Genomic DNA, 22233 nt, shown 5'->3' with positions numbered 1-22233 from the left:
CAAGTGCAGTTTTCTTTCCTGGGGTTGAGGTATTTCCTATTGGAAGAGGAAGTTTAGGTGAGACATATAGAAGGGCTCTTCCCCCTTTTTTAAATAACCATATAGGTAACCATAAATAGTTTTTAGTTTACATCACAGTCATGAATCATGCTTTGCTACTTGATTGTCAATTGTTGCTTGTGGTATTCAAGCAGTGGAAATTTGGTTGTGTAGTAGAAGATGATGCACAATAAACTGTGCACAACACAATACACTATGCACGCATCCATGTAGTGTGTGAATTTTCAATGTGTAATATTGTCTTAAATTGAAAACTAACGTTTTTTTTTATTACACTGAAACATTCACTGTTTAACAGCTGTTTCAAACGCACGTGATGTGTTGCTGCTAGCTTTAGCACATTAGCCTAACTTAGTTCATCACTTATATCTCAAATAATGAATATATTCACACAGCGTGGGGCAATTGTAAAGCATTCAGCTCGCATTTGTAAGGTGCTGTCTTCACTGAAGTTTCGCTAGCTGCCACTAGCAACTTATTTTGTCAGACCAGCATCGCGGCTAGGTAACTCTGCTTTGTACGACAAGCCACGAGCACTGAGTGCATGAAGTGTCCAACATTTCACACTCTGTTTTGAAGGTTGAAGAAGTGAATCATCCTGGTACTCGTAGTACACTTCTTTTTGTTGCTTTTTAATGTTAACATACTACTCGCACTACTACAATATTGTGTAGAATAGTGCAGTAGTTTGCAGTTTGGGACACAACTAATGTTTTTATTCCATTTTTCTGGAAGAGGAACACTGTAAATTAATGTGGATATCTACTAAAAGCTTATTTTGTCAACTTTTTGGAGTACACTAACTTATGGATTCAAAGCTAATAGACATAAATAGTTGGGCGATTTAACGCGTTATGAGTAATAACGCATTAAAAAAAAGAAACGCTATTAATCATGCCCCCGGACTGTAATAAGGAATGTTCCTACCATTGAGCAATTCAAGCTTAAAGTACCACCTTAATTTTTTAACCAGTCTCAGTCAAGCAGGGGGCAGTCAGCGCAAATGATATTCATTTTATTAATTTATCGGCATATCATGTAATTAATTTTATTAAAAATATGAATAGATTGACAGCCCTAATAAAAAGCCAAACTCCAACTTCAATCACAAATGGTGAAAATATCAAGTAAGTTTCATGGGATATGTAACTTCAAGGTGTCCAGGGTAGGAAATGTTTTTGCAGCGTTAATGTAGTGTTAACTGATATTTTGCCCTCAATATTGAACTTTCACAGTGCTCTTTTTGGAAATGGATTTGATTCTGATGACGACAGCTCATTTGTACTGCCCCGGGCAAAGGCCAGCTCCAGCTTCCCAGATTCAGATGGATATTACAGCCATGGTCAGCTGTTTTATACTTGCTTTCAAGATGCTTTTATACATTCTGGACTTACTTGTGCATACAGTATATTCCATGATTTTTCATTACATAAATCTTGTTTTTTCATTACATAATTCTGTTATTTTCCTTATAACTATGACCAACCAATAGAATCAGACTACAATGAGGCTCCAACTCAGAAAGGCATGGACAGATATCTCGACAGCCTGTTTGACCCAGTGCTGTCTGATGGGGTGAGTCAAGTATTTGGGGAAGCAGCTTAAAAATACAACATGAATGTATGAAGAATACAATTGGACATTTGATCTTCAGCGTGTAAGTGATTGAGTGTATCAAATGTGCACTATTGGCACCAGGCCCCCTGCATTGAAGGTGATTAAGTTACCCGTTTACCGTATTTCTCACAGCACGGAATTCATTTTTTGCCAGTAGCTTTAAGCTCTTATGCCTTTGAGAGGGTGTCTGGGGTTTTTAAACACCTGTAGAGGTATGGCAGTGGGATTTAGGGACTAAAACATGTATTTTTTTGCAAACAATGAAATCATTGAGGCCACCTGTAAAAATAAGCATGGAAACCTCAACTAAGGGCACAGATAGTTCAACAATAGACAATTTTTATTCACTTAAACATCTTAGAATGGAATGTTTAAGTCTGACTCATGTGGTCAAGGCCAGAATACCTCTTTATAATTAGTGGAAGTAAATGAGCCATTCTCCTCTTAGAGAGTATAAGGTACCCCCTTGGGGAGATTGATTTCTCGTATGACTGAGCTGGGAAGGCTCCAGCCTGAGTGAGAGTCTGTTTTGCTTTGCCTTATCTGCACTTCAGGATATGGAGAAGTCATCCAGCATATCCAGCCGTATGAAGGGAGTGGGTGGGATTGGAGGGGAAGATGATGACATGGAGAAGCCCCTCACCAGTAGGCCTTATCCCCCAGGACTGCAGCCCGGTGGTAAGCCCTTCGTCTGTTTTCTTTCTGCGCTCTCCTTACCTCACATCAATTATGAATGGCTACTCCAGGGTCAACTGGTCCCTAAAAGCAATTAATTGCAGGGTTAACATTTAGACTGCCAAATTATTTCAAAATGCACTTTTTGTCGCTAAAGCTTTGCATGAGAAATGATCAATGTAGTATTTAGAGGGACTTTTACTGCTTTGGTGATTTTAAGTGACCATGGCTTTTGGTGATTGGAATTCTGTTGTGTCTGCAAATAATTTGTCTTTCAATTGCTGGAGTTGTAATATGTCTCAACAAAAACTGTAAATGAACAATACAAGGCACTTTCCACATAAAGAGTACACTTTGGTGTCCCATTTATCTTTTTCTGAGGCATTAGATGCACAAATCATACACATTGTTTTATAGCTATTTTCCATATCTGTAACCTGTAATCTGATGATTTACCACCTATTTAAAAAAAAAAACATTAAAAATGCCTTTAAATTGTGATATCATTTGAACTTTTTCTATAGTATGGCAGGAAGAAATGCAAAAAATCGGACTCCATTTTCTCAGTTTTTACAAAATGTTTGTGTTGACTGCATTCGTCAAGCTCAGTCATTCAACCCTGTTACCCAAGTTGGTTTGTATGGCTTCAAAGCTAATAGACACGGACTAAAAGCCAAACTCAAACTTTCATTTCATGCACAAATGGTGAATATATATTGAATATATAATATATATATATATATATAGTGAATGTTAACACAGGAAATCTAACTTTAAATGATTAGTTCACCCAAAAATGAAAATTCATTCATTGTTTACTCACCCTTGTGTTGTTATAACCCTATATGACTTTTGTGTAAAAAGTTTGTGCTCAGTGTGTCACGGTCCTGCCACTTTGGTCTTGTTTTTTCATGTTGTGGCGGGATCGTGGCAGTCTCCTCTCCCTGATTGTCCAGTGCTGTCCCTGTTTGTCTTGCGTTGTTCTATTTAGTGTCAGGGTTCGGCCACTTCTGTTGGTAGTGTTTATTACCTGGTGGTCGAGCTCTGACACGTTTTGTGACTTATTTGTGGCCGGGTGCAGGGCCGTAGCTAGAGAGGTGAAAGGTGGTAATGATTCTAGGGGCCCACATGTCCAGGGGGCCCCACAACAAATTCTAAACTGTAGAATTTTTTAATAGGAAAAGGGCCCAAAGCAATATACAGTCAGGGACCTCAGAATACCCAACTACGGTCCTGGCTGGGTGTGCATTGCATTGTTTGTTTACTTTGCAGTGGGCACTCAGGTTTTGTCTGTTCGCTGTTTGTGTGAATGCATGGCATTGCTTTATTGGCATTGTCATATATTCTCTTGTCCTGTCATTGTCTGTTGGCATGAGTGCATGTTGCTGTGTTTTCCTGGCGGCATGTGCTCATGTCAGTTGTTTGTGTGGGTCATGTGTTAGTACGTGGCTTTGTTTGGTTTCCTCATTGCCACATGCTTTTCTGTCTTGAGTGATACCTCACCCTCTCGTTTGCCTTGTTACCTTGTTATCTGTTTCACCTGTTCTCCCTCATTTGTCTGCTTATTTAAATTCCTCTTGCATTCAGTTTTGTGTCTGATTATTTTGTATGAATTCCTGGTTTGCTCTGTTGTTTTTTAGTTTGTTTCTTTGAGTTTTCTGTTCTTGTTTATCTCCCTTGTGAGAGTTATTTTTTAATTTTTTTTGGTTTGGTTTGGTTTGGTTTGTAATAAAACTTGCTGAAACTGCCTCCTGCATTTGGGTCCTTCCTTACAAACTGTGACACAGCGATGTCATAAAATGGCAGTTTATGGTAAACACCTCTTCAAGATTCAAAAGAACACAAAAGTATAATTCAGAAGTCTAATAAATTATTCCATGAGAAAGCATACAATAAGGTTTGGTGAGAAACAAAACGAAATCTAATGTATTATTCAGTGAAACTGTTCACTGACCGTTGATCTCCTGTGCGCTTTTATGATAGAGCACGAGAGCAACAGTTCACGCAGCCCCCTCGCAACATGGGGCGTTCAAGTGAAAACTCATTTTGTTCATCTAAAAATAGGTCCACCACAGCGATAGGGACAACACAACACAGCTGCACAAAAACCAGAGAACAGAACTTATTAAACATGTCTGAAGAGTTTGTAGTTGAAGCACTGATGCACTTCTATGCCCAGCCTTATTTTTTGAACCGGTGTCCTCAATCAAAGAGAGAGATGAAGTATGTCATTTCACCTCTTCTCCATTCTGAACCGGTGAGTATTTGTGACAGACCTGAGGGGAGTGAGACCTCTGCAAAACATTCGGTAGGTATAACATTTTTAGCCAAATTCAAGCAGTTTTTAACCAGCTCATGAGATGCTGGCTTTAATACACTATTATGAGAAGTTTTTGGACCAGTGCTAGTTCACAGTGGACGGAGTTACCTGGTGCAATGCCGAAAACGGCTGGTTAGTACAAAAACTCTGATTAACAAGAAAAGATACCTTTTATCGCATGCCGTCAGGTTAGGACACGGTGTGATTGTGGCTGCCTGTAGCCTTCTCTATGTTTCTGTTTGGTTTCCGAATACTCAGTTTAAAAAAGTAAGGATGGCCATAGAAGTGCATAAATTCTTTGACTACAAACTCTTCAGACATGTTTAATAAGTTCTTTTCTCTGTTTTGTGTGCAGCTGTGTTGTGTTCTGTTGTCAATAATTTATTAGACTTCCGAATTATACTTTTGTGTCCTTTTGAAGCTTGAAGAGGTGGTCACCATAAACTGCCATTTTATGACATCACTGAACACAATTGTTTTTTCACAATTTCTCCCTTTGTGTTAAGAAAAAGAAAGAAAGTCATATGGGGTTATAACAACACAGGGGTGAGTAAACAATGACTGAATAAAATTTTTTGGGTGAACTATCCCCTTAAGGTCTCTAGCCAGGGTCAAGTTCGACCATTCAACCCTATTACCCAAGCTGTTATAATATATATATATATATGTTTTTTTTTTTCTTTTACTTTAATATATGTTAAAAAAAAAAAAAAAAAAAGTTTATCACTATTAAAAACCAACATTTTGTCCAAAACAATCTAGCCCCGACTGAGCGATCGCTAAATGTAGGCTAAATTTGCAACCCTGTTACCCCTTATGGGGGTAACAGCTTTAATGCTTATTGCTAGAAAATGACATAATCATACAAATCAGAGTTAAGGCATGTCCCAAATATTTCTAACAGGGTTGCAAAAATGGTAAACCTCATATAAAATTAGTAAATTTAATAATTTAATCATTCAAATTTAAACATTTTATAATTTAGTTTAAAACAAATTATAATAATAATTTAAGTATGAATTTTCATTTATTTAAAGGAATATTCCGAGTTCAATACAAGTTAAACTCAATCCACAGCATATGTGGCATAATGTTGATTACCACAAACATTTATTTTGACTCGTCCCATCTTTTCTTTAAAAAAAGCAAAAATCGAGGTTACAGTGAGGCACTTACAATGGAAGTGAATGGGGACAATTTTTGGAGGATATAAAAGCAGAAATGTGAAGCTTTACATTTTATTAATGCATTTACATTAATTATTCTGTTAAAACTTGTGTATTATTTGAGCTGTAAAGTTGTTTAAATCTTCATTTTGACAGTCATTTTAGGATTTGTCGACTACACTGTTGTAAAATTGGCAATAACTTTACACAGAAAAGGTCACACTAAAATAATGTTCACACATATTGTTTACATCTTGTGGCTTTACTTTTGAAATAGAGAGTATTTTGATGTTTACAGATTTCCCCCCATTCGCTTCCATTATAAATGCCTCACTGGAAACCAGATTTTTGCTTTTTGTTTAAAGAAAAGAGGGACCAGTTGAAATACATTTTTGTGGTAATCAATATTATACCACAAATGCTGTCGATTGAGCTTAACTTGTTGAACCCAGAATATTCCTTTAAGAGTTTCAGGACGTATTTTGTACCCTATTAGTGGAAAGTGCCACAAGCTGCATTTTATTTTATGTGCAGCGATATTGTTCTTTACAATAATTTAGGTTGGCACAGCTGATTGGGCTATATCTGATCATAGCTTACAATAAATTATTTGATAAAGATTTGTTAAAGCAGTCATTGCTTGCTTATCCATATTTACTGTTCTCAGCTGTGCCGGTTTTACCTGTTATGGGAGGAACAATGATGCCACCTATACCTATGCCAGCTATGCCCTCTGTGCCTCATGCACCCGCCCCAACGTTCATGCCCTCAGTACCCCCAATGCCTTCAATGCCAGCTATGCCTTCTATGCCAGCTTTTCCTGCTATGCCACCTTTCCCTAATGTGCCACCGATACCTGATATGTCAGGTATGGATGCTTTAAATCATTCTTCATAATGGTGCTTGGGACTAACTGATTCTCTAGCATGCATTTCCCTATTGTGATAATTGCAGTTCCTTTATTTTGTGGCTCTATAAATCACTAAAGGTGTAGATCCAGCTGTTTTAGTACAGCAACAGCAAGCCATCATCAACCAGCAAGCGATCATATTGGTGAGTACATCGAGCAATTTAGACTTCTAGCATTCTGAACTGAATGTGTTTGAATACTAAGTTTATCAGATGTACACAGGCTCAGCAGATGACAATGCAAGCCATGGCCCTCCAGCATCAGATGTATAATTCAGTGCAACACACACACAGTGAGCATATGCCAGCACCCCGCTCCAGCCAGTCCAGCCCTGTGAGTATCTCTGAGAATGTATTACAAGATCACATTATATATCAAGACATAAGAGCATTGATTATATTGCAAAGATTTAACCCATAGAAGCCAAATCGGGACTCAAAGTTGCAATTTATATTTAGTCTACCTTGGACATGTTTCATGCACTTATATAGTGGTAGTCCAAAAGTCTGAGACCACACTAAAATTCTTGGATTTAAGGTTAAACAAAGTTTTAGAATTTTGCTAAATGTAAAACATGAATGTTAAATAAATGTTGGTAACACTTTACAATAAGGTTCCATTCATTTACATTAGTTAATGCATTAGGTATCATGAACTAAAAATAAACAATATATTAATCTTTGTTAATGTTAGTTAATAAAAATACAATTGTTCATTGTTAGTTCATGTTAGCTCATAGTGCATAGTTTACTAATGTTAACATATACAAATTTTGATTTTAAAAATGTATTACTATATGTTGAAATTAACATGAACTAAGATTAATAAATGCTGTTAAAGTATTGTTAATTGTTAGTTCATGTTAACTAATGTTGTTAACTAATGTTAACAAATGGAACCTTATTGTAGAGTGTTACCGAAATATTTTATGACATAAAATTCTGAAATTCTTTTAAATGGTTTGATTCAACATTTCACTCAAAGGGTTATGATGATAATAGAATTTGTAATGAAAAATGTTGTATTCAATTAGTAAAAATGCAAAATAGTAGCATCTTCACTTGTGGTCTCCAAATTTGTGGACTCCATTGTATTGTCATGGACTCTCATACTCATTTTTCTTATAAAAGTATTATATTATATTATATTATTATAGCTGTTTACTTTTGAATTTTTTTGAAAAAGCTGTTGTTATAATTTTAATCAATACATGTATGTTATTTTAAGACTAGGTATGAAACTGTTTCCTACAATCCAGCCCCTGTTTCCCCACATAGATCACCACAGCGACAGCACAGTATGTCATTATATCATGCCATTTACTTTCATGCTTAATTTCATTCATAAAAGTGACTCTTTTGTCAGTGTTATGATATGTTTCCAAAGACCAAACTAGGAGAGATCCACCACCAGGGGATGTCGTGAGAAGCACAATCTCAAACTCAGAACATTTACAACCAAGTCACAACATCAAAGACATCATCAAACAGTACCAGGGTAACCCTGTAAAACCAGCAGAGATTCCCAGGTGAGAAATGAACATTTTTAGATCTGACAAGCCCTTTTCGCATCTTAAGGATTAGTTCACCCAAAAATGAAAATTCTCTCATAATTTTCTCACCCTCATGCCATCCCAGATGTGTATGACTTTCTTTCTTCTGCAGAACACAAACAAAGATTTTTAAAAGAATATTTCAACTCTGTAAGTCTTTACAATGCAAGTAAATGGTGACCAGACCTTTCAAGCTCTAAGTCACAGTGGTTTAATATATGTCTTCTGAAGTAATACAATCACTTTGGGTGAGAAACAGATCAATATTTAAGTTGTTTTGTACTATAAATCTCCACTTTCACTTTCATTTTCAAGTGAAAGTAAAAATGGAGATTTATAATAAAAAAAGGATTTAAATATTGACCTTTTTCTCACCCACAGTGATTGTATCACTTCAGAAGACATATACAGTGGTGCTTGAAAATTTGTGAACCCTTTAGAACTTTCTATATTTCTGCATAAATACAGTATGACCTAAAACATCATCAGATTTTCACACAAATCCTAAAAGTAGATAAAGAGAACCCAATTAAACAAATCAGACAAACATATTATACTTGGTCATTTATTTATTGAGGAAAATGATCCAATATTACATATCTATGAGTGGCAAAATATGTGAACCTCTAGGATTAGCAGTTAATTTAAAGGCGAAATTAGAGTCAGGTGTTTTCAGACAATGGGATGACAATCAGGTGTGAGTGGGCACCTTGTTTTATTTAAAGAACAGGGATCTATCAAAGTCTGATCTTCACAACTCATGTTTGTGGAAGTGTATCATGACACAAACAAAGGAGATTTCTGAGGACTGGATCAGGCTGGAAAAGATTACAAAACCATCTATAAAGAGTTTGGACTCCACCAGTCCACATTTAGATAGATTGTGTACAAATGGTGGAAATTCAAGACCATTGTTACCCTGCCCAGGAGTGGTCGACCAACAAAAAAGGTTTCTCTCACATTGGCAAATGTTAATGTTCATGAGTCCACCATCAGGAGAACACTGAACAACAATGGTGTGCATGGCAGGGTTGCAAGGAGAAAGCCACTGCTCTCCAAAAAGAACATTGCTGCCCGTCTGCAGTTTGTTAAAGATCACGTGGATAAGCTAGAAGGCTATTGGAAAAATGTTTTGTGGATGGATGAGACCAAAATAGAACTTTTTGGTTTAAATGAGAAGCGTTGTGTTTGGAGAAAGGAAAACACTGCATTCCAGCACAAGAACCTTATCCCATCTGTGAAACATGGTGGTGGTAGTATCATGGTTTGGGACTGTTTTGCTGCATCTGGGCCAGGACGGTTTGCCATCATTGATGGAACAATGAATTCTGAATTATACCAGCAAATTCTAAAGAAAAATGTCTGGACATCTGTCCGTTAAACTGAATCTCAAGAGAAAATGAGTCTTGCAGCAAGACAACAACCCTAAGCACACAAGTCATTCTACCAAAGAATTGTTAAAGAAGAATAAAGTTAATGTTTTGGAATGGCCAAGTCAAAGTCCTGACCTTAATCCAATAGAAATGTTGTGGAAGGAGCTGAAGCGAGCAGTTCATATAAGGTAACCCAGCAACATCCCCAGAGCTGAAGCTGTTATGTATGGAGGAATTGGCTATGTGTAGGCCGATGTGCAGGACTGATCAACAGTTACTGGAAATGTTTAGTTGCAGTTATTGCTGCACAAGGGGGTCACATACATTTGCCACTCACAGATATGTAATACTGGATCATTTTCCTCAATAAATAAATGACCAAGTATAAAATTATCTAATTTGTTTAATTGGGTTCTCTTTATCTACTTTTAGGACTTGTGTGAAAATCTGATGATGTTTTAGGTCATATTTATGCAGAAATATAGAAAATTCTTAAGGGTTCACAAACTTTCAAGCTCCACTGTATTAAAACACTGGAGCCATACATGATGAGAGAATTTTCATTTTTGGGTGAACTATCGCTTTAAGGTTGAAGGACCTGATACAACTGAGAACTGATGGCAGCCATTGTTCACCCTGACCCTTTAACAAAACATCGATAAAACAGTAATTTACTGAAAACTTGCAATTAAATCTATTTTGATTTCTATTTAAATCTAGAACTAAACAAAGGCCAAACATCTTGCTCTAACATGTGTTTGCAATATCTTTTGGGGTTGTTCTGTAATACAGAAGAGAAGCTAAAACATATTTGAAGAAACCAGACCCCCATGATGAAGCTATGACAATTCTTAAGGACCAGATGAAAGCTCCACCTCCACAGGTAGATCGTAATCTTGTTAACTCATAGTCAACAGATATGCTTAGTGTAATATGTCATATTAGTTGGAAAGAAGCCTGAAGGAGACACATTTTCTATTCATTTTAAAATGCCTGATAAGGGTTTTTGACTGAAACGTTGCTAATAAAGATTTACGAATGTTACCAAAGTGTGCAGGAATTTTTCTATTCTTTCAATTAAACTGAAAGTGCCCTACACACATGACCACCAGTTGTGCGAGAGAAGTTTACTCATTTGAATGTTATTTTAATTACAGTTATGTGAAGAATTATCAGTTAGGGTGAATACAGGTAGTTAACTAGGATGTTTTTTGTTATTGAGATAAATGTCAGAAATTGTCTCAATGCACCTATATTCACCGTATAAGTATTATCAGTGTGATTAAAGGGATAGTTCACCCAAAAATAAAAATGATCTCATAATTTACTCACCCTCATGCCATCCCAGATGTGTATGACTTTCTTTCTTAAGCAGACCACAAATGAAGATTTTTAGAAGAATATTTCAAGTCTTTTGGCCCATACTGTGCAAGTGAATGGTGACCAAAACTCTGAAGCTCCAAAAATCACATAGGTCAGCATAAAAGTAATCCATATGACTCCAGTGGTTAAATCAATGTTTTCAGAGCGATATAATAAGTGTGGATAAGACACAGATCAATATTTAAGTCTTTTTTACTATCAATCTCCACTTTCACATTCTTTTTTTGTTTTTGGTGATTCACATTCTTTATGCATACGCCCCCTACTAGGCATGGAGAAGAATTTCTAGCAAAAATTGACTTAAATATTGATCTGTTTCTCACCCACATCTATCATATCACTTCTGAAGATATGGATTTAACCACTGGAATCCTATGGATACATTTTATGCTGCCTTTATGTGTTTTGGCACCCAATCACTTGAATTGTGAGGACCTACAAAGCTGAAATATTCTTCTAAAAATCTTCGTTTGTGTTCAGCGGAAGAAAGAAAGTCATACACATTTGGGATGGCATGAGGGTGAGTAAATGATGAGAGAATTTTAATTACTGATTAATTAATTGATTCAATTAATTATTTATATTAATGCTCAATGTGTTTTTATGTCTCACACAACCAGCGAAAAAAGACCTACGCTCCAGTCTCTTCCTCATCATCTGCAAGGGAGTTTGATTATGATGGTGGGGCATTAAAACCAGCAAAAAGCATAAAGACAAAGAGATCACCTCCTGTGCCAGCTGTTAGTCAGAGATTACCCGCCCCTGAACCTGGTAAACTAAAATTATCTCTGTGATTAAGATATTTAATCTGTCATTTAATTCCAGTTCATTATGTTCTCAATATAGAGACCATATTGGCATGGAAATTACAAGTCACTGCGGTGTGTTGTGTTACAGTATCTAGAGAACTTCCAGTAGAAGAGGAGAATGTTCAGACTCAGCTGCACAAGAGGAGCAGCGATGAGCACTACACCTACACCAATGTTCCCTGGAAAATCTACCTGAGAAAAGAGGTTAGTGTATTGTTTATATTCAAGTGAAAAAATACTTTTTCAACTAATACTTTTTTTAATTGGGTGGCATATGCTTTTTGTTTTGTTTTGTGTTTTTTTATTTTTTTTTAGGTTTTTTATCCAAAAGACAGCTTCAATCACCCGCTGGTACTTGATCTCTTGTTTAAACAGGTTTGATTTTTCTATTATTTCAGTTCACTTTGTGTTTTTTGTTTCTTGTCTGAAAGTCTGATTTTAAGGTATTTGGGTTTATTTTTTTATAGTTTACCAACCATAATTACATTATATCTTTCATCACAGATTGTGCATGATACATTCTCAGAGGCTTGCATTCGCATTACAACAGAAGAGAGGCAGAAGATGAAATCTATCTTTGGTATGATTCCCTTATGCACACATTGAGGTCACATAATAATTTTAACTCCACTTAAAATGGTTTAATATTCTGTCTTTTGTGTTGTTACAGTGGATCACAGCATTGACATTAATGCTGCAATCCAAGATGAGAATGTGAAGAAGAAGGTTGTAGTTGCTGCAAGAGACACCTGGGATATCTACTTCTCACGCCTCTTCCCAGCATCGGTAAGAAATCTTGCTCAGATCAACCAGGGGCAGATCTAGAAATTTTTTTATGGGGTGGCAAGGGGGTGGCAACACCAAACCAAGCGCCCATGCGTAGTTCTTATGGATTAAAGCACCAAGCTTCATTGCAACAAGTAAGTACTAGTTAATTAATTGGAGTCATTATCAAATTACAAAGTTCAATACAATTGCATTTCCACAGGAACCACATAGTAACCATTTTACTACTGATTTGCCAGCATTAAAAAATATATACAGTTGTGCTCAAAACTTTGCATACCCTGGCAGAAATTGTGAAATTTTGGCATTGATCATGCAAAAAAACTGTCTTTTATTTAAGGATAGTGATCATATGAAGCCATTTATCATCACATAGTTGTTTGGCTCCTTTTTAAATCATAATGATAACAGAAATCACCCAAATGGCCCTGATCAAAAGTTTACATACCCTTGAATGTTTGGCCTTGTTACAGACACACAAGGTGACACACACAGGTTTAAATGGCAATTAAAGGTTAATTTCCCACACCTGTGGCTTTTTAAATTGCAATTAGTGTCTGTGTATAAATAGTCAATGAGTTTGTTAGCTCTCACATGGATGCACTGAGCAGGCTAGATACTGAGCCATGGGGAGCAGAAAAGAACTGTCAAAAGACCTGCGTAACAAGGTAATGGAACTTTATAAAGATGGAAAAGGATATAAAAAGATATCCAAAGCCTTGAAAATGCCAGTCAGTACTGTTCAATCACTTATTAAGAAGTGGAAAATTCGGGGATCTCTTGATACCAAGCCAAGGTCAGGTAGACCAAGAAAGATTTCAACTGCCAGAAGAATTGTTCAGGATACAAAGAAAAACCCACAGGTAACCTCAGGAGAAATACAGGCTGCTCTGGAAAAAGACGATGTGGTTGTTTCAAGGAGCATTAATTATGTTATGCACAGTATAAGATTATTTTAAATTAAATTAATGACCGATTCAAGCACTCAAATAAATATTTCAAATAATATGGTAATTTCATTTCTACATCTGCCACTATCAGTCTTGGGATTTTGCTAGTAGATGAATACCTATAACAGCACTTTGGTTAAGAACAAGACTGACTGATCTAGTGGTACATTTTTGCCTTTAGTTTTTAGAGGTGGATTCTAATTCACCCAAATATAACTTTTTATTTTAATAAACCAAGATTGCATCTGTATATCAGTGGAGGGGTTTTACATTTTAAAAATAAAATGCAATAAAAGATGCGGGGACACGAGAGTAGCAGAAACACAGACATATTTATTGACAGTTCTGTATATGAAAAAACTGCAACAACCACAAACTCTCCACACCAGCAGCAGGAACCCGGGAAAAAAGTCAATACGTGCCTGAGCACCCGTGAATGAGATGACACAGCTTACGAACAACCATCTCCCATCGCACAATCCAGCCATGGAACACTCAGTTTGTACAGGAAACACTGCGCACCGGTGCACGCCATCAACAATCAGCTCACCTGGTTACCGCACACCTGAGAGCGATTAAGAGAGAGGGAGAGAAAGAGAAAAAGACAACACACACACACACTCTACATACACACAAACAATACGGCCGAGAAGGCCATCACAATGGGGGACACGGAAAAGAGCACGAGCTGCGGAAAAACTGCTAACACTAAACAACACTGATAACAGCCGCAACGAAGACTTATCATAACATTCAAAATATTGAATCCAGCTCCGGATCGCCAGTCAAAACACACAGATGAAATAGAAACTCCTACTAAAGAAATGGAGATGTTTTATCTGGATTATACACATACCTGATGAAAGCTATTTCAAAAAGTGGTGAGGACACGTCTCACCCATCTCAACCCATAACTGACAGTGATATATCTAATAATCATTCAGTGAATACTTGGAAACAACTTAGAAATTCATCTTTTACCTTTTTTTTTTTTTTTTCACGTATTTGTCCATGTGGTCATTGTTGTTGAGGAAATAAGCTCATACACTGTACACGCTCTGCAATAGTAGGTACGCGATTGTTCGATGCTGTGATTGGCCACTGCTGTAAACAATCACGGGACTGGTCGCTGCTGTAATGAATTACACTATAGGTCTGTGCGTTCGGTGAGAGTTTAGGCAGTTCGAACATGAATAAACCCTACACAATGTCAACATCAACTATAATATACTTACATATATATTCAATACATTTGGATACTTATGCTGGGGTGGCAGATGGGGTGGCAAAGCTCATTTTTATGGTGGCAGATGCCACACCGTGCCACCTTTGTGGCCACACCCCTGGGTCAACCCTGCTGAAATAACCAGCTTAGACCAGCATGACATTTCATACTGATCCATACTTGTTAGTGCTAGCCTAGTTAGTGATCATAGCCGTGTCATTGACTAACAACACTTATTTGGTGAAGCTGGTGGATCAGCACGGTCTTGTTGGTTAAGCTAATAAAGAAGCCTGGTGGGGAAATCAGCAACCCATTCTGGGCTAAAACATGACAAATTCTGGCATTTTCAGCAGGGATATTCTGCTTCATAATGCCATTTACACCATGCTGTAGTGAAAATCTGTCTGTTGCTTCCCATAGGGCAGTGTGGGAACAGGCGTCCAGGTGCTGTCTGTGTCTCATAGAGGGATCAAGCTTTTAAAGATGGTCAGGAGTAGTGCAGTAGCGCCAGACTACTTCAGAGTTCTGCGACCCTACAGGTATAATCAAGGGGTGTTAAAGGAATAGTTCATCCAAAATGATAATTCTCTCATCATTTACTCACCCTAATGCCGTCTCAAACTCGAATGACTTTCCTTTTTCTGCGGAACACAAATGAAGATATTTTGATGGAGATATGAGGTGTTTTTGTCCATACAATGCAAGTCAATGGGGTCCAACACTTCCAAGCTCTAAAAAGGACTTAAAGACAGCATAAAGAAAATCCATTTGACTCCAGTGGTTTAAACTGTGTCTTTTGAAGCGATTCAATTGGTTTTGGGTGAGAAACTAACCAAATTGTAATTAATATAAAATTATTATTTTTGGGTGAACTATTCCTTTGAGAGACTGTCTGTATTTTCTTAATTAATTTAAATGATTTGGATTAATTTTGATACCAATGGCACAACATACATGATCCTCATTTAGCTAGTTGTGGATGATACTGTGATCATGTCTCATATCTTACAGCTACACAGACATCATGTTTGTCACCATTCCCTCCAAGAACATGCTGGAGTTCAACCTCACCAATGAGAAACTGATTCTTTTCTCTGCCAAAGCTCCTCAGGTCAAAACCATGATTGACTACTTCATCACAGAGCTGAAAAAGGTCAGTACATTCTCGCCACATTGGGTCACTTCAGAAATTACTGGTTGCCATGCTGTGGAGTGAGTAATTGTGCTCTCTCTTGCTTTAGGATTCAGACTATGTAGTTGCTGTGCGTAATTACATTACAGATGATAGATCACTGCTGAGTTTCCACAAGGGAGACGTTATACGCTTACAGAAGATGGACGGCCTGGACGCAGGTGAGACTGCTTCAGTCCAAAGGTGTTTATGAAATTTTTTACAATCCCTGAGCTAGACTTAGCTGCATTTGGCAGACGTTTTTTTATCAACAGTGACAGTGCATTCTAGGTATACAATTTAGTGTGTATTCCCAGGAACTGACTCCATAACCTTGGCATTGCTAGCACCATGTTCTACCAGTTCAACTACAGGAACATTCTCCATATTTAAAGAGCCTAAATAATTAACACAGCAGCTTTGAATGAAGCACTTAAAAAAACATATATGGGTCAATTAACATGTTTTAAATTTCTCTGAATTAAAATTAATTTTGATATATTTTGTGGGACTTTAACACGTCAAGATGGTGAAACCTTACTGAGATCAAGTTTTTCAAAAACATATGAAACTAACGTGAAAAAAATATTATATTTCTGAGATCATTGTACTGAACATGCATTTTCAAACTAGATTTTTCTAAAGATTTTGAATATTCTTATTATTCACTGAACCATATACATCCTGTTTTAATGGATTGTCAACTACTAAATAGTTTAATAATACATCCAAATAGTATACTGAATGTGTAAAAGATGATGCTTATAAAGTTTAAAGGCACAAAACTTGTTCACCAAAGCTGTAACCTTGACCTTTGGCCTGTGTGATTGTTTCACAGGCCAGTGTTATGGTTTCATAGTGAAAAGGAAGGTGATTCTACTGGAAGAATTAAAAAGAGACACACCTGATTTTGGTGGGTCGTTGTGTAATGCTTGCATGGAGTGCTGTTTGTATACTTAATGTGATACACTGCCCATGGCAGTGTCATTTCAACTTGCAGGTCTGATATCTGATGTTTATCTGATATCACTTGCATGTAGGGATGCACCTATTCTGCTTGATATGATAACCAGTATTTACTTTTTTTTTTCTATGCCCAATGATTTTACGGCTTCCAATATTAGCCTAATTTGAACAATTGCTATAATTTAGAAAAATGCTAATATTGGCTGATACCGATATGATCACCAATATACCATGCATCCCTAGTTGCATGTATAGAGATGGTGTCCCTTCTCTAAGCATGATGGTTCCACTAATGTTTTCATTTTTCACCCACTATAAAAATTTCAAATTACCATCAGACACACTCTTTCATACACTATGTTCTTGTTTTGTTAAAAAGGCTGGAAGTTTGGTGCCATTCATGGGCGATCTGGGGTTTTTCCTGTGGAGTTTGTACAGCCAGTGGCTGCTCCAGACTTCATTAATATTCCTGTGGATAAGAAAGAGGAACCCAAGAACAAGCAGGGTCGTGTGGCCGCCACGGCCGCTGTGGCTGTGGCCGTTGGGTCCACCGCTGCAGCCCACGAACTGGACCGCTCCATTGAGGTGTGTTCCCATATAGTATGAAATTCTTGTTTACTTTTACTGTAGAGCGCTCAGAGTGCCTTTGTATTGCTGCATCTCACCTCTAGGTGGCGTCTCCAGTCAGTGATTATGCAGAGGCCTACACAGACAGTCCTAACATGGACATTGATGAGAGAATCCTGCAGGACAGCCAATACAGCATGGTGGAGTTTGCCAAGAAGTACTTCAGAGGGGCCCAGAGGAAAGATGGGTCAGTTGATTACACCATGAGGCATTTGGAGCTCGTATCCTCACAGCTACACTGTTATAAAGTGAATTATATTTATAATTGACAAAATGACATTTTGCTTGTATTTTGCAGTGATTTGTATAAGAAAAAGTCAAAGAAAGGAAAGGACATCAGTGAACCATCAGAAATGGTGAAATATTCCAAGGTACAGAATGCATACCGTCATTTTTAAACATTTGCTTAAAATTACCCTCACAAAGGTATCAAAATTTTTTATGTCTGTGCATATAATGTTATTTTTTTGTCTTGTAGTCCCCTATTCAAGAGTCTCTGATTGAGTTCACTGATGAAAATATTAACAAAGTGGCTGCAGAGATTTTTCTTTGTAAGTGAGAAATCCCCCTTTTATCCATCCATCCATCCATTCATCCATCACATCTATCATATATTGCACTGTAATAATCTATGTTTTTCAGCTATAATGAAGTTTATGGGGGACTACCCTATGAAAGGCCAGTCTGAGCAGGATGTTGTCAGCACAATCCTGAGGGTATATAACTCTTTATATAACATCAAGTCTTCATCATTAAATGTTAACATACATAAGCAAGAATATACTTAAAGTAACAGTTCACCCCAAAATGAATATTCTCTCATCATTTACTCACCCTCATGCCATCCCAGATGTGCATGACTTTCTTCTGCAGAACACAAATGAAGATTAAAAAAAATATCTCAGCTCTGTTGGTCCATACAATGCAAGTAAAGATGACTAGAATCTACAAAACTCACATAAGTCCACATAAAGGTAATACAAATGACTCCAGTGGTTAAATCCAAGTCTTCAGAAGCAATATGATAGGTGTGGGTGAGAAACAGATCAACATTTAAGTCCTTTTTACCATACATCTCCACTTTCACTTTCACATTTTTCTTCTTTTGTTTTTTGGCAATTCACATTCTTTGTGCATATCACCACCTACTGGTCAGGGTTGTTCAAATGTGGAGATTTATAGAGATAAAAAAGGACTTGCATATTGATCTTTTTCTCACCAACATCTATCATATCGCTTCTGAAGACATAGACGTAACCACTGGAGTCATGTGGATTACTTTTATTCTGCCTTTATGTGCTTTTTGGATCTTCACATTTCTGATCACCATTCACTTGCATTGTATGGACCTACATAGCTGAGATATTCTGAGATACATCTAGGATGGCATGAGAGTGAGTGAATGATGAGAGAATTTTCATTTTTAGGCGAACTATCCCTTTAATGCCTTTGATGCCAAACTTTTATTTGAACTCAATGTCTCTATTGCAGATGAGTGGAGAGTATGGACTGATGTGCGATGAAGCTTACTGCCAAGTGCTCAAGCAGATCACTGGGAACACCAGCTCCAAGACGTATGAGCCAGCTTCTTTCTGAGTGAAGAAATCCCATAGACAAATTTTACTGTGCCAGACAGAGGGTTAATGTTTTTTGTTTTTGGCTGTGTTTCACAGGGAGAGTTGTCAGAGGGGTTGGAGGCTGCTCTATATCCTCACTGCATACTACAAGTGTTCAGAGGTGCTCAAACCTTACCTGCTTAAATATCTCCAAGATGTCTATGCAAATCAAGGGGTGCACTTTCAAGGTAGACTGCTCTTATAACTTTATGTCCCTGCCGGAAAATCCATCTTAAGCTGGTAGCTGTGTTTTGGAACATGGTAGCTGGTACAAGCTGGTCATTAGCTGGTCCAAACTAGTCAATAGCTAGTCAGGAAATAGACCAACTTGGACCATCAGTAAACCAGCTACCAAATCAGAGGGTTTTTGCAACATGGTGGCTGGTTGAACAGGTTGGACCAGTTAATGACCAGCTCAGACCACCTTAGACTAGCTAGAAACAGGTTACCATGTTCCAAAACACAGCGACCAGCCTAATATGGATTTCTAGCAGGGGTTACAGCTATTCAGTTCACATTGATTAAAGAATAAGAAAATCAGAGGTTCCTCAAGAGATTTACATGTATGTTTTAATGCTGACAGGTATTGCCAAGGCTTGTGAGCAGAATCTAAGGAAGACGTTCCAGTGTGGTGGGCGTGTTGAGTATCCTAATGGCATGGAGCTGAAGGCTATGCTGGTTAGTTGCTCATTAGCAGATTTATGGATTATAATGCTATGGTATTTTCCAGTCTGTGCTTAATTAAGTACAACCCTTGTTTTCAAGGCTGGACGGAGCTCCAAACGGCAGTTGTTTCTGTTTCCTGGTGGAATTGAACGCCACCTAAAAATTAAAACCTGCTCAGTAAGTGAACTAAAAGGGTTAGTTCACCCAAAAATGAATATTTTCATAATTTACTCACCCTCATGCCATCCCAGATGTGTATGACTTTCTTTCTTTTGCTGAACACAAACAGAGATTTTTAGAAGAATATTTCAGCTCTGTAGGTCCATACAATGCAAGTGAATGGTGGCCAGAACTTCGAATCTTCAAAAATCACATAAAGGCAGAGTAAAAGTAATCCATAAAACTCAAGTGGTTTAATCCAAATCTTCTGAAGTGTTATGATAGATGTGGGTGAGAAACAGATAAATTTTTAAGTCCTTTTTTTCTATAAATCTCCACCCCTGTCCAGTAGGTGGCAATATGCACTAAGAATGTGAATTGCCAAAAAAACAAAAGAAGAAGAATGTGAAATTGAAAGTGGAGATTTATAGTAAAAAGGACTTAAATATTGATCCGTTTCTCACCCATACTTATATGGCTTCTGAAGAGATGGATTTAACCGTATGGATTACTTTTATGCTGCATTTATGTGCTTTTTTAGCTTTAAAGTGTTGGTCACCATTCACTTGCATTATATGGACCTACAGAGCTGAGATATTCTTCTAAAAATCTTTGTTTGTGTTAAGCAGAAGAAAGAAAGTCATACACATCTGGGATGGCACGAGGGTGAGTAAATGATCAGAGAATTTTTATTTTTGGGTGAACTTTCCCTTTAATTTTTAACAATATTTAATGCAGCTTGGCTAGTGAAGTAATTTATTTAACAGAACAAGTATGAGGCTAATTCACTTTGGTTACTTGACTGTGAAGGTGGCTTTGGATGCCATTGAAGAGCTGTGCTATGAGATGGGTCTGCATAAAATTGAGGCCCTGGAAGAGTATGCTATATTTGTGGTCACAAACAGAGGTGAGATGACAAGAGAGCGCACAATCATATCAAAATAGCTGATATGGCAGTTCACATATTTTTGCAAAGTGTCAAGTCATTCAAGTTAACTGTGTTAACCCAATGACTCTCATTCTGCAGGTCAGAATGTCCGCCCGCTAAACAAAAGGGAGTACATCTTGGATATTGCTACAGAGGCAGAACACATTGATAGCAACTACAGTCTGTGGTTTCGACGAGTAATCTGGACACAGCCACTAAAGTTTGACAATGAGCTCGGAGTCACTATGCATTACAATCAGGTTCGTCAACCAGACTGATTCAATTTCCCAGACTTTCTTTCATGTTTTATGCTGTTTATTGCATCAGTTACAGTAGATCTGAAGGATTTGGTCTTGGTTTGTTCAAGGTTTTCTCTTTAAAAGCTGCTAATGTCTTCATTCATGTTTTGCAGATTTCCCCTGACTACTTGAAAGGGCTGCTCAATGTCATCCCACAGGGTAAGGCCAGTGATCAACAGCTGCAACAAGTGTCAAAATTGGCTGCTCTGCAACATCGTGCCAAGGACTCTATCTACCTCCCCACCCTGTAATGCCATAAATCTACTTTATAATCTAAAAGAAGAATATGTTGCATATTCCTCAATAGCCTAAATGTTTTAAAATGGACATATTAGCTTAGATGCAATTATGCAGGACAGTGGTTCTTAACAGGTGGATCATGACCCAAAAAGTATAGATCTGTTCTGATAGGGTCCCAGACACCCTTCTAAAAACAATGTTAAATGCAAATAATAAAATGCAACTAAGCATATAATCATACATAGTTAGGCTAGCAAAACAAATAGGCTTATCAATGTTTAGAAGGGAGATGTCACAGGCTGTGTGTCCAATCAAACTCAATTAAATATTTTTTTGGCTCATATTCACCTGTCACATGGTTGCTAAGCTAGCCAAATTAGATAGATGCTAACATGGACAGATTGCATGTCCTTATCTGCCAATCCAAGCACAAATTTAGACATTTTTGCTTTTGTATGACCATCAATTTTAGTACTGTGTCCTGGGTCCTAAAAGGAAAAACCAGCTGAGAACCACTGATGCAGGAGACTGTAGACCAGTGTCAGAAACTGTCTTTTACATTAAGGGGCAATATTTTCCCCCTGTATTTGATTTTCAGGGGCATTTTTTACCTATATGAGGGCACATTTTATTTCTAACCAATTAATACATAAACTGTGTCTCATCTGTCTATGTCAAATACTAAAATGTAATCATTTATTAATACAGAAATCCTCAAGATTGAGAATTTAATAC

The 22233-nt window shown here is 37.3% G+C and overlaps 1 protein-coding gene across 1 annotated transcript in view; it reads left to right on the top strand.

Annotated features, from left to right (window-relative positions):
* myo15aa (myosin XVAa) overlaps positions 1–22233 on the top strand; it is a 60621-nt gene that overhangs the window by 20981 nt on the left and 17407 nt on the right. Inside the window, exons 31-60 of the mRNA XM_051716264.1 lie at positions 1296–1402; positions 1553–1644; positions 2232–2355; positions 6506–6706; positions 6827–6891; positions 6971–7081; positions 7976–8045; positions 8135–8276; positions 10466–10556; positions 11677–11827; positions 11954–12069; positions 12181–12240; positions 12370–12445; positions 12536–12651; positions 15247–15365; positions 15838–15979; positions 16068–16179; positions 16836–16910; positions 17343–17548; positions 17635–17777; positions 17889–17961; positions 18069–18141; positions 18233–18306; positions 19082–19164; positions 19264–19394; positions 19790–19884; positions 19972–20049; positions 20842–20938; positions 21059–21219; positions 21372–21505. Of these exons, the coding sequence (XP_051572224.1) occupies positions 1296–1402; positions 1553–1644; positions 2232–2355; positions 6506–6706; positions 6827–6891; positions 6971–7081; positions 7976–8045; positions 8135–8276; positions 10466–10556; positions 11677–11827; positions 11954–12069; positions 12181–12240; positions 12370–12445; positions 12536–12651; positions 15247–15365; positions 15838–15979; positions 16068–16179; positions 16836–16910; positions 17343–17548; positions 17635–17777; positions 17889–17961; positions 18069–18141; positions 18233–18306; positions 19082–19164; positions 19264–19394; positions 19790–19884; positions 19972–20049; positions 20842–20938; positions 21059–21219; positions 21372–21505 (3318 nt within the window). The remainder of the gene's footprint in view (positions 1–1295; positions 1403–1552; positions 1645–2231; positions 2356–6505; positions 6707–6826; positions 6892–6970; positions 7082–7975; positions 8046–8134; positions 8277–10465; positions 10557–11676; positions 11828–11953; positions 12070–12180; positions 12241–12369; positions 12446–12535; positions 12652–15246; positions 15366–15837; positions 15980–16067; positions 16180–16835; positions 16911–17342; positions 17549–17634; positions 17778–17888; positions 17962–18068; positions 18142–18232; positions 18307–19081; positions 19165–19263; positions 19395–19789; positions 19885–19971; positions 20050–20841; positions 20939–21058; positions 21220–21371; positions 21506–22233) is intronic.

Source organism: Myxocyprinus asiaticus, chromosome 14, assembly GCF_019703515.2.
Source record: "Myxocyprinus asiaticus isolate MX2 ecotype Aquarium Trade chromosome 14, UBuf_Myxa_2, whole genome shotgun sequence".
NCBI lineage: Eukaryota > Metazoa > Chordata > Actinopteri > Cypriniformes > Catostomidae > Myxocyprinus > Myxocyprinus asiaticus.
This window is presented reverse-complemented; position numbering and strand designations above follow the sequence as displayed.